This window comes from Planococcus citri, chromosome 4 (assembly GCF_950023065.1).
Source record: "Planococcus citri chromosome 4, ihPlaCitr1.1, whole genome shotgun sequence".
In the NCBI taxonomy this organism is placed as follows: Eukaryota; Metazoa; Arthropoda; class Insecta; order Hemiptera; family Pseudococcidae; genus Planococcus; species Planococcus citri.
The window spans coordinates 53,923,450-53,936,257 of record NC_088680.1 but is presented as its reverse complement, the minus strand read 5'-3'; the positions used below and the strand labels follow the sequence as shown (position 1 = coordinate 53,936,257).

Here is a 12,808-nt window from a genome sequence, read left to right as displayed (position 1 = left end):
AACCTCACACTCACACCGTATTTAATAATAAATACTCGGTACAAAGCAACTACACCTTTTTCTTCACTTGGAAGTCCTTGAGAAATACAATGATTATTTGTAGCGCTTCCTTCTTGCACGCTTCATTTAATAACTGGTTGCCTTAAGGGGATCCTACTCTACTACGTGTACTACATAGAATGTGGGAGTTGGCCATGCTACTGCCACTACACATGACACGAGTGTATCTCTGCCTAACTCTCTACTATAAGCACTCACTAGTGGTGACCATTTCAGCATACAGCAGCATTTTCAAACCGATCAAGGACATTTTATAGGTAACAAGGTCAAGAACGCTGGAAATTTGTGCCAACGTAAAGACTCTAGCGAGCTAAGTGGAAAAAAAAATTTTCCTCCAAATACACCGAACTAACAACAATAAAGTGTATACAAAGGTGAAGCCGAAATGTACGGCGGTCGGTCGAGGGGTAACCCGAATTCGTTGAAGCGTTGTAAAAGTTTTGCTTTTGGAACAATACCACGAAAACTTGCTAAATTAACGAATTAATGAGGTAAAATTATTATTAGCGTAATTATTTAAATGTAGAATTTATGCGTTTCTCGTGTACCCATACATTTTCGGCAACGCATATCTTCGGTCCGTCTACGAGTAGTATGTACTTCTACATCTACATATCTAACCCACCTATAGCGTTAGAAGCGTGTAATTTATTCTTGGAAAATTTTCATTTTCAAGTGTCCATTAATATCACGCTATTTCTAGTTGAATACTGGCTTTCTTACGTGCTGAGGTAGAAATGCACCTGGGTAATTGATCACCTTTTACACCAACATCTCGAAAAGGATCATGCGATAGGAGGTAATGTGTGGTTGTTTTGATTTATAATTTCCAACAGTTTTCTCGTTTTTTATAAAAAAAATGATTGGTTGCTTTATTATTGGAGTAGAAAAAATAAACATGAGTATTTTTTTCACAGAGGAACGAGTTGAACTGGTACATTATGATTTTAATAAATCCAAGCTAGATCAAAAACGTACGGTTTAGAACCACTGTGACCAAAATTTCAAGTGCTGAAATTCATTTTTGGATTTTTAGCAAATTTTTGAAAATTCCTACAGCTTAAATCAATTTACTCAAAAAAAAAAAAAAAAAAAAAAATGGAGTAGCCAATATTATAAAAATCAACAGTATTACCAACCTTTTTGTCAACCTACTCGTACTTGCAAATTTTTATCCATCAAATTTACCTTGCTCCTGGCGCAAAAGCCTCCTATGCGTTTTACTCCAAGACCCGCATTCAGCTCACCTGTAGGCGAGAAAATTCAACAAAATACACGTCTCCGAACGTATTTCTCACGATCACAGCAAGGACATTCTCGTCGTACCGCTGCCTTATACTCGTTTTCGCGTTGTAAACATGCGGGAGTTTAAATTCGCCATTGAAATAGGGGTTCTGCTAAATAGAAGGGTAGTGCTGTATATCCATCCCTCGATTATTATCAGGGTGAAATGTAATAGCTTCAGTTTCGGGTGTAAAGTGTAAAATGGAATTGGACCTTTTAATCCGTTGCGGTTACGTAAAATGTCATGATTTATATTTCGGACATGGCAGGACGGCGAGCTCTCCGGGAGGGGAGGGGAGGGGAGGGAGAGGGGGGAATATAAGATAGCTGGTACAAAAACGACGTTGTAATAAAAATTTATCCCGATTTAATGGTTATACAAAACCTGAATGTAAATGAATCGCCAATTTTTCAACGTTTAGATGTAGTAGGTATATCCAGCTCTCTGGCTCAGCCACCGAGTCGATGACATTTTAAACAAATTGTAGCGAATTTTCTCGATGTGAGACTACATAATAGTGATTTTTTACTCTCCACTATATCCAAAGTAAACCCTTTTACGGCTAATTTTAAATTCAGATTTATCGGTTCGTGCGTTGGCGGCGGTGTCGTTGACGAGTGCTCGTATATTCGTCGTATATCCACTATATCCAGTAGTGAGAAATTTAATATTTTATTTGATAAATTTCAATCGATTTCTCAGCTCAGTGTGCGGGTGGATGGAAATGTATCAGATCAGGGTAATGTGATCTTTGTAAGAGGATAGAAATACACCAATTTTTCTACTCGTATCTATGAGGAGGGACAGATGTGAAAGAGAGGAAAAATTGAATTTTTTTGGGGTATCAACTTGGAGTTTCTCCAAAAATTTAAATCTGTAGCTCGTGAGTTATACGAACTATTTTTCAGCCTGACTTTATTTTTTTTTTCAAAGGGAGGGGTCATTTTTCACCCACCTTCCCCTCCCTCCCCTTCAAGAAAGGAGGAAAATTTTTTCTTCGATTTTTTTTCAAAAATTATTTTTATTTCTCTGGTTCAACTTCTCATGCCATACTTGTTTAGGGGAAATTTGAATACACTTTTTAATTTTTTTTCTGATTTTGACAAGGTCAATGACCTTGAAGGAAAAGTCCTTGATGTTCAAGATCTTACCATGGAGGCACTACACATCAACAGGGTGTCTAACAAGTAGTAAAAGTAGTGATTTCAGACTGAAAAGTAGTGATTTCTGACTGAAAAGTAGTGAAAATAGTAAAAAAGTTGTGATTTCTAACTGAAATGTGGTAAAAGTAGTGAAAAAGTAGTAATTTTTGACTGAAAAGTTGAGAAAATTTTGAAAATATAATTTCAATTTTGGATACCTATTACCTACGTCTGAAACCCTTTCCTTTCAACTACTTGACTTGTGAATTTTCAAAAAAATTTGTCCTCGCTTCGCTCGGTCATAATTTTTCTCCTTTCAGATTACTTTAGATGTACTTTGAATGTGAGGTTTTTGACTCAATTTTCAAAAACATCAAAAATAGCCCTAAAAACTGATTTTTCTCATGAAGATGACGTCGTTTTACTTCTCGAATCCCACATTTTCCAAAGTTTCTGTCTCGCTGGGCTCAGTTCAATTTTCTTCTCCATTCCAGAATTTAAATTTCTAAAAAATTATTGTTTCAATTTAAAACATGTCAAAGCTTAAAAAAAATAACTTTTTACATCAAAAATGATCTTAAATAATTTTCGAACTATTAATATTCGAGAGCTTTTGCTCTAAATTACTTTTTACTGTTTGAATTTGGAAAATGTCAAGGATTAGAAAAATTGACTTCTCGCATAAAAAATAATGCTACCTATTCAAGTTTTTGATCAATATATTTTCAAAAACTTTTTCCTTCGGTTCGATGGGGCCAATTTTCTTTTCTTGTTCAAAATTGAAATTTACAAAAAAAAAAATAATTTACCAATTTGAAAGATGCCAGTGCCAACAAAATCTACTTCTGGCATTGAAAGTATATTATATTTTGAACAATTTTGTGACTTTGAGTTGTTTTTATGTTTTCAAAAATTTATAATTATATTTGCGCCAATTTTTAAGCTTCTTAAGCTGTTTTATCGATTTTTGAAAGCAGTTGGGGCGCATTTTGAGCAGTTTTTGTAACATTTTGATCAACCTGTTGTGTGGAATTGAAAAATTTTTCCGATATTTTGAACACTTTATCATACACTTTGAACAATTTTTTTGGTCATTTTGAACAATTTTATCATGCATTATGAACGAATTATGAAACAATTCAAACAATTTAGGTATTTTGAACGATTTTTTATTCAGTTTGAATAGTTTTTCAGTCAATTTGAACAATTTTTAGAACTTTTAAAACATGTTTTTGAGTAGGTACTTTGAACACTTTATCAAAGTTTTAGAGAATTCCTGTGAAATTTCAAGCAATGTTCAAAGGATTTTGAGCAATTTTTTATAACATATTGAACAATTTTCCAAGCATGTAGCTACTTAACTAGTAATTTACCAAAAATGACTTTTACTAGTAATTTATCAAAAATTAAATACTACCTAGTAGTAGCTCACCAAAAAAAAAAAAAAAAAAAAAATTACCACAAATTGCACAAATTGCCAGTTGATTATCTTTAATTACCTGTTATTCACTGGAAATTACCCAGAATTCATCAAAAATCATCAGTAGATAAATTCTCACTGGTAATTCCTCCCCCCCCCCCCCCGCCCTTCAGAAAAAAAGGATAACCAAATAACGAGTATTAAGTACGAGAAATTTACTAAAAATGACTTCTAAACCATTGATAGATATTTCGTTCTTGAAGAAAACCTCCGAAAATTGAACCAATTTTTTCTTCTCACCATTTGGTAAATAGTTAATTGCCTGGAAATTTCCTTTAGCTTCCAGGAAGACACCAGACCATTGTTCTTCAGTTAACGAAATCTTGTACCAGTTAATATTAATGCAGATTTACTTATAAATGAAAATCATTTTGAAAAATGGCTGATTCGAAGTCGATTTGAGTAAACAGCTTGAAAAATTGGCTGTAAAAGAGAGGTACAAGAAGAACATTTCAACGACAAAGAATTAAGTCCCAACAAAAGCACGTGAAACATTTCAGCCAAACGATATCGAAAGGACTCCGATCCTCTTATGCTATTGAAACTGAACTCCACACGTTTCATCTGTGTGGCATTGAGAATCGATGCAATTCTATCTCACATAAGAGAGAGAATTTCACGATTAGAATTATTTTCAACAGAACAGCGATATCTATTCGCAGGCCACTTTGTTTTTATTAAAACTAACGAGATTTCACGTCGTCGTCGTAGTCTCTGGTAAATCCCTCGATATCACTATTCGATTCCCATACTCCCTGTTTCCCCCAGTCCCAGTCCCTTTCGACTTGTTTGTTTTTTTCGATTCGTATGATCGCGAGTCCGTGACTGCGAGATATCTTATATTTTTTTAATGGAAACTATGAAATCGATAGTCGTAATACGATTCTGAGCCACGGTGAAAATATTTTTACATAGTGACGATACTCAATATATGCGTATTTTACTCCCATGAGAGAGGATTCGATGCACTAGAACCATGGCCGAGAGAATCGAGAATTTAGGACGAGCGAGCTTTGAAACTTGTATTCGTGTAGGAGAAGAACCTGCCCTGATGCAGATCGAGATTTGATGATAATTTTGCATTTAATTTCACCGTTGCGCGTTGCACGATGCTGCACACTAGAAGGGTTAAATGATAGTAGTGATAGAAACCTCGGCGGATTAGGCTGCGGTCGCACTGTTTAACGAGCGTCTTTTTTTAATCATATTCGACGTTTAGCATTTTCAATTACCATACAAATAGAAACGACGATGAGGTATTTGCATTTTTCGGTACTGCTGGCCGTTTAATTTTATGTATCCGTTTGGCTCAGCTTCTAAATTATCGTCGTCGGGTTGAAAATTCACCATTATCGGAGGATATCTGTTTGCGGCAAATTGTCTGTGGCCTGGTTCCATCGCTGGGCAGGCAGGTCTTTCTTATTTATGCGTGTGTATAAGATGAGTATAGTATACGTGGAGTAGACCATCGAGGAGAGCTTACACTCGTGTAGTCGTTTGGGTCACATAGAATTATTATCGATATGATACAACGACGACTACTTCTAGTTCTAGTACTGGCACTGGGACTGTTCATGTTGTCTGTCTTGTGGATGCGGACGCCGGACGGTGGACGACGGTTCATCTGGTTGAACGTCTGAGATACGCGTGCGCGATGCGCGACCAAGACGAAACCTGTTAAATATTTTATTAGCGAGATGGTACCGGCTGGTCAAGGCACGTTGCTAGGAAGAGAACAGGCAATGGTGCCAAATACCAGATGAATGATAATTATCGGTCACAAAAATGTTTTGGTGCTTTGATCACAGTGATGTTGTTGTTGTTGTTGTTGTTACCGTGGTGTATTACTATACCTACATACTACAGGTAACACGTTGCCAAGTCTAACAACATGTCGGCCATATATCTTCAAGGTCGCTATAGCTTGAGGATACCGTTCATTATGTCGTATATGGTGGCTGTGTGTGTATGGAGCAGAGTAAAAGAAGAATGCACTTATGGCGGCTATCTTTACATAATTTTATCTCACGCAGACGTTCGCTTCTCTGGCTGCATTTTTTTTGCGCAATTCGAACGCTCTTTGATCCGGGGGTGGTCTTTGAACTCGATTGATAGCCTTTTTTTTTTTCGATTATCGTAAGGAATTCGATTCATGCAGCGGTAGCCTTTTTTAAATGCTCGCGAAGAAGACGCGGCGGTGCGGCTGTTGGAAATTATGAAAAAAATACCGAATAGATTACGCGTTTTTGGGCGCATAAATCGAGGACAAATAGTCAGTGGGCTTGATATTAAAAATACCAGCGGGCCGGAAATAGTTTTGCTTTTAATCGCGAACGCCGTATACTCGTACTACGAGTATATACGAAGGGGTTGCAAGAGCAATACAGTAGTATGTGCATTTAGTACGTAGAGAATTTCATAATTACTGGCGAGAACGCGCGCTTCGCTTGTACCTAAACAGGCCCATTTCGAATGCCAACTGATCCAAAATTTTGTACTAGCCGAGGACATACTGTACGCTATGGTATACTCGTATTCGAGCGTGATGAATATTTTGCTTTTGGCGTTTTAACGCTATAGGAGTAAGCCGGATAACATTCTTCGCATAGTCGTCATCGGTATGAGTACTATGCGAAAGGGTTTTGATTTTTTTTCAAAAGACCAACCAACGATGAAAATTTTGGTCACATAGTGGACGAAGGACGATGAACGTGTGCGAGTGGAACACCTGGATAATTTCGGTATTTGAAATTTGTTGGCACAGGGTTGTGAGATGTTTGATACGTACGTGGTTGGATGAAATTAATTGCTGGAGTAAAAGTTTGATTTGGACGAAGTATGTGGTGTTATAGTTGATAAAAGAGTCAAATCAAGAAACAAGATGGAGGAGGAAAGTGAAAAAATCAAAATTTCAGTAATCATGGTTTTGAGATTATGCTCAATTTTGTTATTGAAATATAATACCTATCTATATCTTGAACATTTTTCAGAATGTCTCAAAATTTACAAATTACACAAAAATTCTCTAATATGATCAAAAATTGATGAAATATCAAGTACATATTTCAAAAATTACCACGACACGGTGTCTACCAGGTCGCGAAAAAGTCGCGATTTTTACCAAAAATCACCAGAAAAAAAATTGATTTCTCCCATCAAAAATGATGTTTTTTCACTGCTGAGGAATTGTGAATTTTTGTATTTCGAGTTCTTTTGCCCTGGCTTCGTTCGGGCCATTTATGTGTATTTTCAGAAATACCTATTGTAATTTTCAGGAAATTATTGTTAGATTGCTGGAGGAGCAGGACCGTCGAGAGAGGGGCAAAGAGGGCAGCTCATTCTTGAGGACCCTTGATGAAAGAAAAACATGTTTTTCACTTTTCAAAACACTCATTTTTGAACGCTTTTGCTCTCCCTTCGCTGAGGCTTATTTTCTATTCTTTTTAGAAATCGAAATTTCTAAAAAATATTATTCAATTTTGAAAGAATAAACTTCTCGCAAAAAAAGATTCAAGCTTGTACTTATTTAAAAACCGCAAAGATGAAATTTTAAAATTGAAGAAAGTCAAGCTGATAGAAAAGAAAAAGGAAAAGCTCGAAAATTTGAATGACACGATTTAAATGCCAAAAAAGAAAATTGTTTTCGTCCAATTTTTTGCTCTGTCTATTTTTTTATATCTCGTGGAAACTTTGAAAGTTATCCAAAAACTCCTCACCCAAAAAAAAAAAAAAAAAATGTGAGCTTAGTTGGAAATCACTTTTTTTTCGTTAAAAAATGGGGGACTGAGAAAAAAGTCGCGAAAGAAAGATCGCTAAAAGTCACGATTTTCGAATATTGAATTTTGGTAGACACCCTGTAGGATGCCTTTGATTAGCTATGCCCATTTTTTTATATCACTTGGAAAATATTGAAAGTTGTCCAACTCTCCCCCCCCCCAAAGTGTGAGCTTTATTGAAAATCAGTTTTTTTTTAAATGAGGGGGGGGGTCTGAGAAAGAAGTCGCGAAAAAAAGATCGCTTAAAGTCGCGATTTTCGAATATTAAATTTTGGTAGACACCCTTCACAACTCTTCTCCCCCCTCCCAAAAAAGTATGTGCTTTATTGGAAATCAGTTTTTTCAAATTAAAAAATGAGTGCTGGGGTACTGAGAAAAAAGTCGCGAAAAAAAGATCGCTAAAAGTCACGATTTTTGAATACCTATTAAATTTTGGTAGACACCCTGTACAGCTAGCTCTTCTCCCTTCCCAAAAAAAAGTGTGAGCTTTATTGGAAATCAGTTGTTTTTTTTCGTTGGAAAATGAGTGGTGGTGGGGTACTAAGAAAAAAGTCGCGAAAAAAAGATCGCTAAAAGTCGCGATTTTCAAATATTAAATTTCGGTAGACACCCTGTACAGCTCTTCCCCCTCCCAAAAAAAGTGTGAGCTTTATTGGAAATCAGTTTTTTTTTTTCGTTGAAAAGTGATTGGTGGGGTACTGAGAAAAAAGTCGCGAAAAAAAGATCGCTAAAAGTCGCGATTTTCATATATTAAATTTTGGCAGACACCCTGTAGAACTCTTCCCCCTCCCATAAAAAAAGTGCGAGCTTTATTGAAAATCAGTTTGTTTTTTTCGTTGAAAAATGAGCGGTGGGGTACTGAGAAAAAAGTCGCGAAAAAAAGATCGCTAAAAGTCGCGATTTTCGAATATCAAATTTTGGTAGACATACTGTAAGATGCCTTTAATTTGCTATGCCCTTTTTTCTTATATCACATGGAAACTATTGAAAGTTGTTCAAAAACCTCCCCCCCCCCCGAAAATTGTGAGCTTTATTGGAAATCAGTTTTTTTCGTTGAAAAGTGAGGGGTTAATGAGAAAAAAGTGACGGAAAAGGGTCGCGAAAAAACGCGATTTTCGAATATCCAATTTTGGTAGACACTCTGTAACATGCTTTTAAGTATTGCAAAAAAAAATTGTCAAGAGTTTTGTTGAGATTTTTTTGAATTATTCCAAATTTTTATTTAAATTATTTAAAATGCTATTGAAATTGACGGATAATCTTTCAAAAATTTGCGGGTGTGCTTTTTTCATTAAAATACAAAATATGACGACTTCATTAAACTGAAACTTGAAAATATCGATTCTGAGTAACTTTTGTTATTTCGAAGGGGTTTTTGGAAGATGAATGGTACAGGGGTTGCGACGAACTGTACATTGATTTGAGAAAATTAATTTACATTCCGAACTATGAAAGAAACCCCAAAAAATATTCCATTTACAATTATTTTCTCAACAGAATTTCATGGAAAAATACTCATCGTTTAAGCACTAGCCCTGAAACGTCACTTTCAGCAAAAATGATGATAGTTTGGAAGGAAAAATTTTAAAATCCGGATATTGTCATTTCGCGTGAAACGAGAATGTACCTATTTGTTCGTATTATGTATCTTCCTACCCTTAATTAGTCGCACACCTTTCCTCTGTCTATAATTTGGAAAAATATTCCTGCCGAATTGTTCGCTAATATGCTATACGAAGACGGCGAATGGCTATTTCTACTCATCATGTGTGAAAACTGGTTTTGAGAATTCGAAGAACTACCTCACGGTATTTCATATTTTTACTATAGGAATGGAGCGCGAACGAAATTTGCATATTTTCTACCTACCTACACTCGAATGCGAATGCGAGAACCATAATTGATAATAATTTTTTCGACCCTTATGTGTGGAAAATTAAACTTGTTTACAGTAATTATTCGAGTAAAAATTCGATATCTAAGATTTTTTTTCTTTCTATGTTAACAGGATTCCATCTTAGCGGGACAGTGTCCAGTCCTAGACCAAGTAGTCCAACTCAGCCACCGTACACGTCGACCGAACCAGATAAAAAATACAAAGTTTCTGTTAGTTTTGACAGGTAAGGAAAATATATAATTTTTATTATGGTGGGCGTTAGTATATAGTTATTATTAAGAGTGGTAATGTGTGCGAATGTACCGTAGACTCGAAGGTGTATACTAGAAAAGTGCCCATGAAATGTGGAAATCAGCAAAATAAACACGTTAGAATTCGGGTCAAAGAGGATAGAATTCCGTTTGTGTTGCGTTTCTTTCTTTTAAAGAGGGGTTTTGAAAATTGCATAGTCATTTTTTCAATACAATGTAAGCTCATAGCACAAAGGTTATAGAAGGATGGAGGAAAAATGCTCAGATCATACTCATTTATTTGGTTTAGAGGTGGAAACTTAGCAACCGTTTAAATGTATCCGGTTGTTGGGAATAGACGTTTATTGTAGTTTTTCCAGCCAATGGTTATGGTACAGCGAGGCGATGGCGTTAATTTGGACGCGGCATGTTGAATCGTTATAATGGACGATTGCAGAGAGATAGACGAGAGAAAGGATAACGTAGAGGCCAAAGCAATCATGGCTTTGTTCGTGTATACAGTCGAAATATATTGTATTGTTTCGAATCAGAGGGTTCTCTGTTCTGTTGTTCGCTGTGGATGAGCTGCTTTGGTAATTTTAAACACGCCGATTTCCATATTTATACCGTAAAATACCTTGATGGAAGCGCGCGCTTCTCGAGCACGTTATCATCGCGCGGAGACGTAATAAAAAATTCCCATCTGCATAATTCAATTCGCGCTCCTCGTATCGAGCTGCCAGCTCTTGGAATAACCTCATCAGTTGGTAAATTCGATGCATGACATCAGTTTTGCAAAACAAATTCCACTTCTTATTGACTACCTATTTTGAAAGGTGGAAAATGGAAAACCTGGAACTGAAAAAACAACTCGTCGATTCGTCGATTGCAGAAGGGGTGGTTTGGCTTCTGCTTTGCTTTTTTCATTCTTTTGTTGCCAGATCGATTGTTTGTTGCAGCGAGTGACTAAATTATTTGGTCAGGGGCTGAATCTACAATTTGAAGGTTTCATTTTGATTTTTCATCTCTGCATCCTGGAACACTGGAATTTTTTTATGGTCATCTCAAGTGTAGGTACCTGATTCAACATCTCAAAAATTTTCAAATTTTCATCATTTTCCCTCAAAAAATTGCTGGCTTTGCTAGCTCAAAGGTGAAATTTACTCGTTTTGTTTGATTGTATTTCCATTTCACATATACGCAGCTAGGTCGTCGTAATCTGGATGAATTTTTACAATACGACGGCCGCGAGGCTACAGCAATCGACCTCATTTCGACTCGACGTTTTAATAAGTGCCCACCAACGCTCTCACGTTTTGAAAATTCAACGCGCCGGCAAAGACAACAATAATTTTCGTACAATACGCGCGCGTTACTCTGTGGTAAATTTAATTTCGACGAATTCTTGTTTATCTATTCTTCTACACTGCCAAGGCAAAGCATACCAGTACAAACAACACTGGTAAACATTGGTGCTTCCGATAAAACAATATTTATTTTTCGTAATTGAAATAATGGCTTTTACCTTTGTTTTTCTATTTAGAATCGCCATTAGTTTTTTTTTTCACCCAAACTCAACATTATTGGAAAGTATTTTTTTACTACATTATATTCTTATGTATTATTATTATTATTATTACGTGCGAAAAAAAAATTAATACAAACATTACGAGTACATATACGCACATGTACCATTCGTCCAAAAGTTAAGGGTATCGACTGTATCAATGTGTGTGAGTATAAGAAACAATGAATATACAAGTTGACGTGTATTGATAATTTACATGTTTTATTATCCAAACAACGCTACGGTTATATTTTGAAAACGACCGTATAAATTATTTATAAAATGGCCGAGTTGTTGGCTTTAATATTTTTAAATATTCTACCGAATAAATTAAAAGGGTCAGCGTTAACTCGTTGAATTTAAATGGCAACGTAAAACGTTTTCGAAACGCATACACCATTACATTTTTTCCCATAATGCAAGCGTCTATTATATTAAAATGTATACTAATACCAGGCTATACACATTTATATATGAACATGTACACGTTTCTCCACGATGTTTCGCCAAAATGTACCATTTTGTAGTGTTCGAGGAAATGATAGGGCAGGACACGCGACGAAGTCCACTGTTCGGTGTGATCGTTTAAATCTACATGTGATTTCTGGCGATAAGAAATGAGGGAGTTTTGACCTTTCGAAATATTGTGTTTGTGCATTCATGTTGATTGTCAGCCCCCCCCCCAACCGCCCTGTCGTGAGTGAGTTCAATTTCTTGGACCAACATTATGGTTCAACTTGACTGGACTTAGTTTCAAAAAAGTTAGTAAGCCCTGAAACTATGAGAAAATGCTCAAAACTCGTAGGTATAAATTTTAGAAATAAATTGGTAAATTTTAAAACCTTGTATCAAAAATTACTAATAATTTACCAAAAATTACAGGTAATTCAACAAGAATTACTGGAAAATTTTCCAAATTTCTATAAAAAAAATTACGGGTAATTTACCGAGAATTATTATGGGTAATTTACCGAGAATTATGGGTAATTTACCGAGAATTATGGGTAATTTACCGAGAATTACGGGTAATTTACCAAGAATTTCGGGTATTTTACCAAAACTTACTGGAGAATTAAACAAATTTTTATAAAAAACTACTAAAAATTTACCAAAAATTACTGGTAATTTACCAAAAATTACTGGTAATTTACCAAAAATTACTGGTAATTTACCAAAAATTACTGGTAATTTACCAAAAATTACTGGTAATTTACCAAAAATTACTGGTAATTTACCAAAAATTGTTGCCAATTTACCAAAAATTGCTGCCAATTTACCAAAAGTTGCTGCCAATTTACCAAAAGTTGCTGCCAATTTACCAAAAATTACTGGTAATTTACCAAAAATTACTAGTTATTTACCAAAATTTAC

The 12,808-nt window shown here is 35.5% G+C and overlaps 1 protein-coding gene across 1 annotated transcript in view; it reads left to right on the top strand.

The window, feature by feature from the left end:
* The window catches only part of LOC135844089 (zinc finger SWIM domain-containing protein 5-like), a 124,603-nt gene that overhangs the window by 68,741 nt on the left and 43,054 nt on the right, over positions 1-12,808 (top strand). The window contains exon 2 of the mRNA XM_065362197.1: positions 9,752-9,863. Coding sequence (XP_065218269.1) covers positions 9,752-9,863 — 112 coding nt within the window. The remainder of the gene's footprint in view (positions 1-9,751; positions 9,864-12,808) is intronic.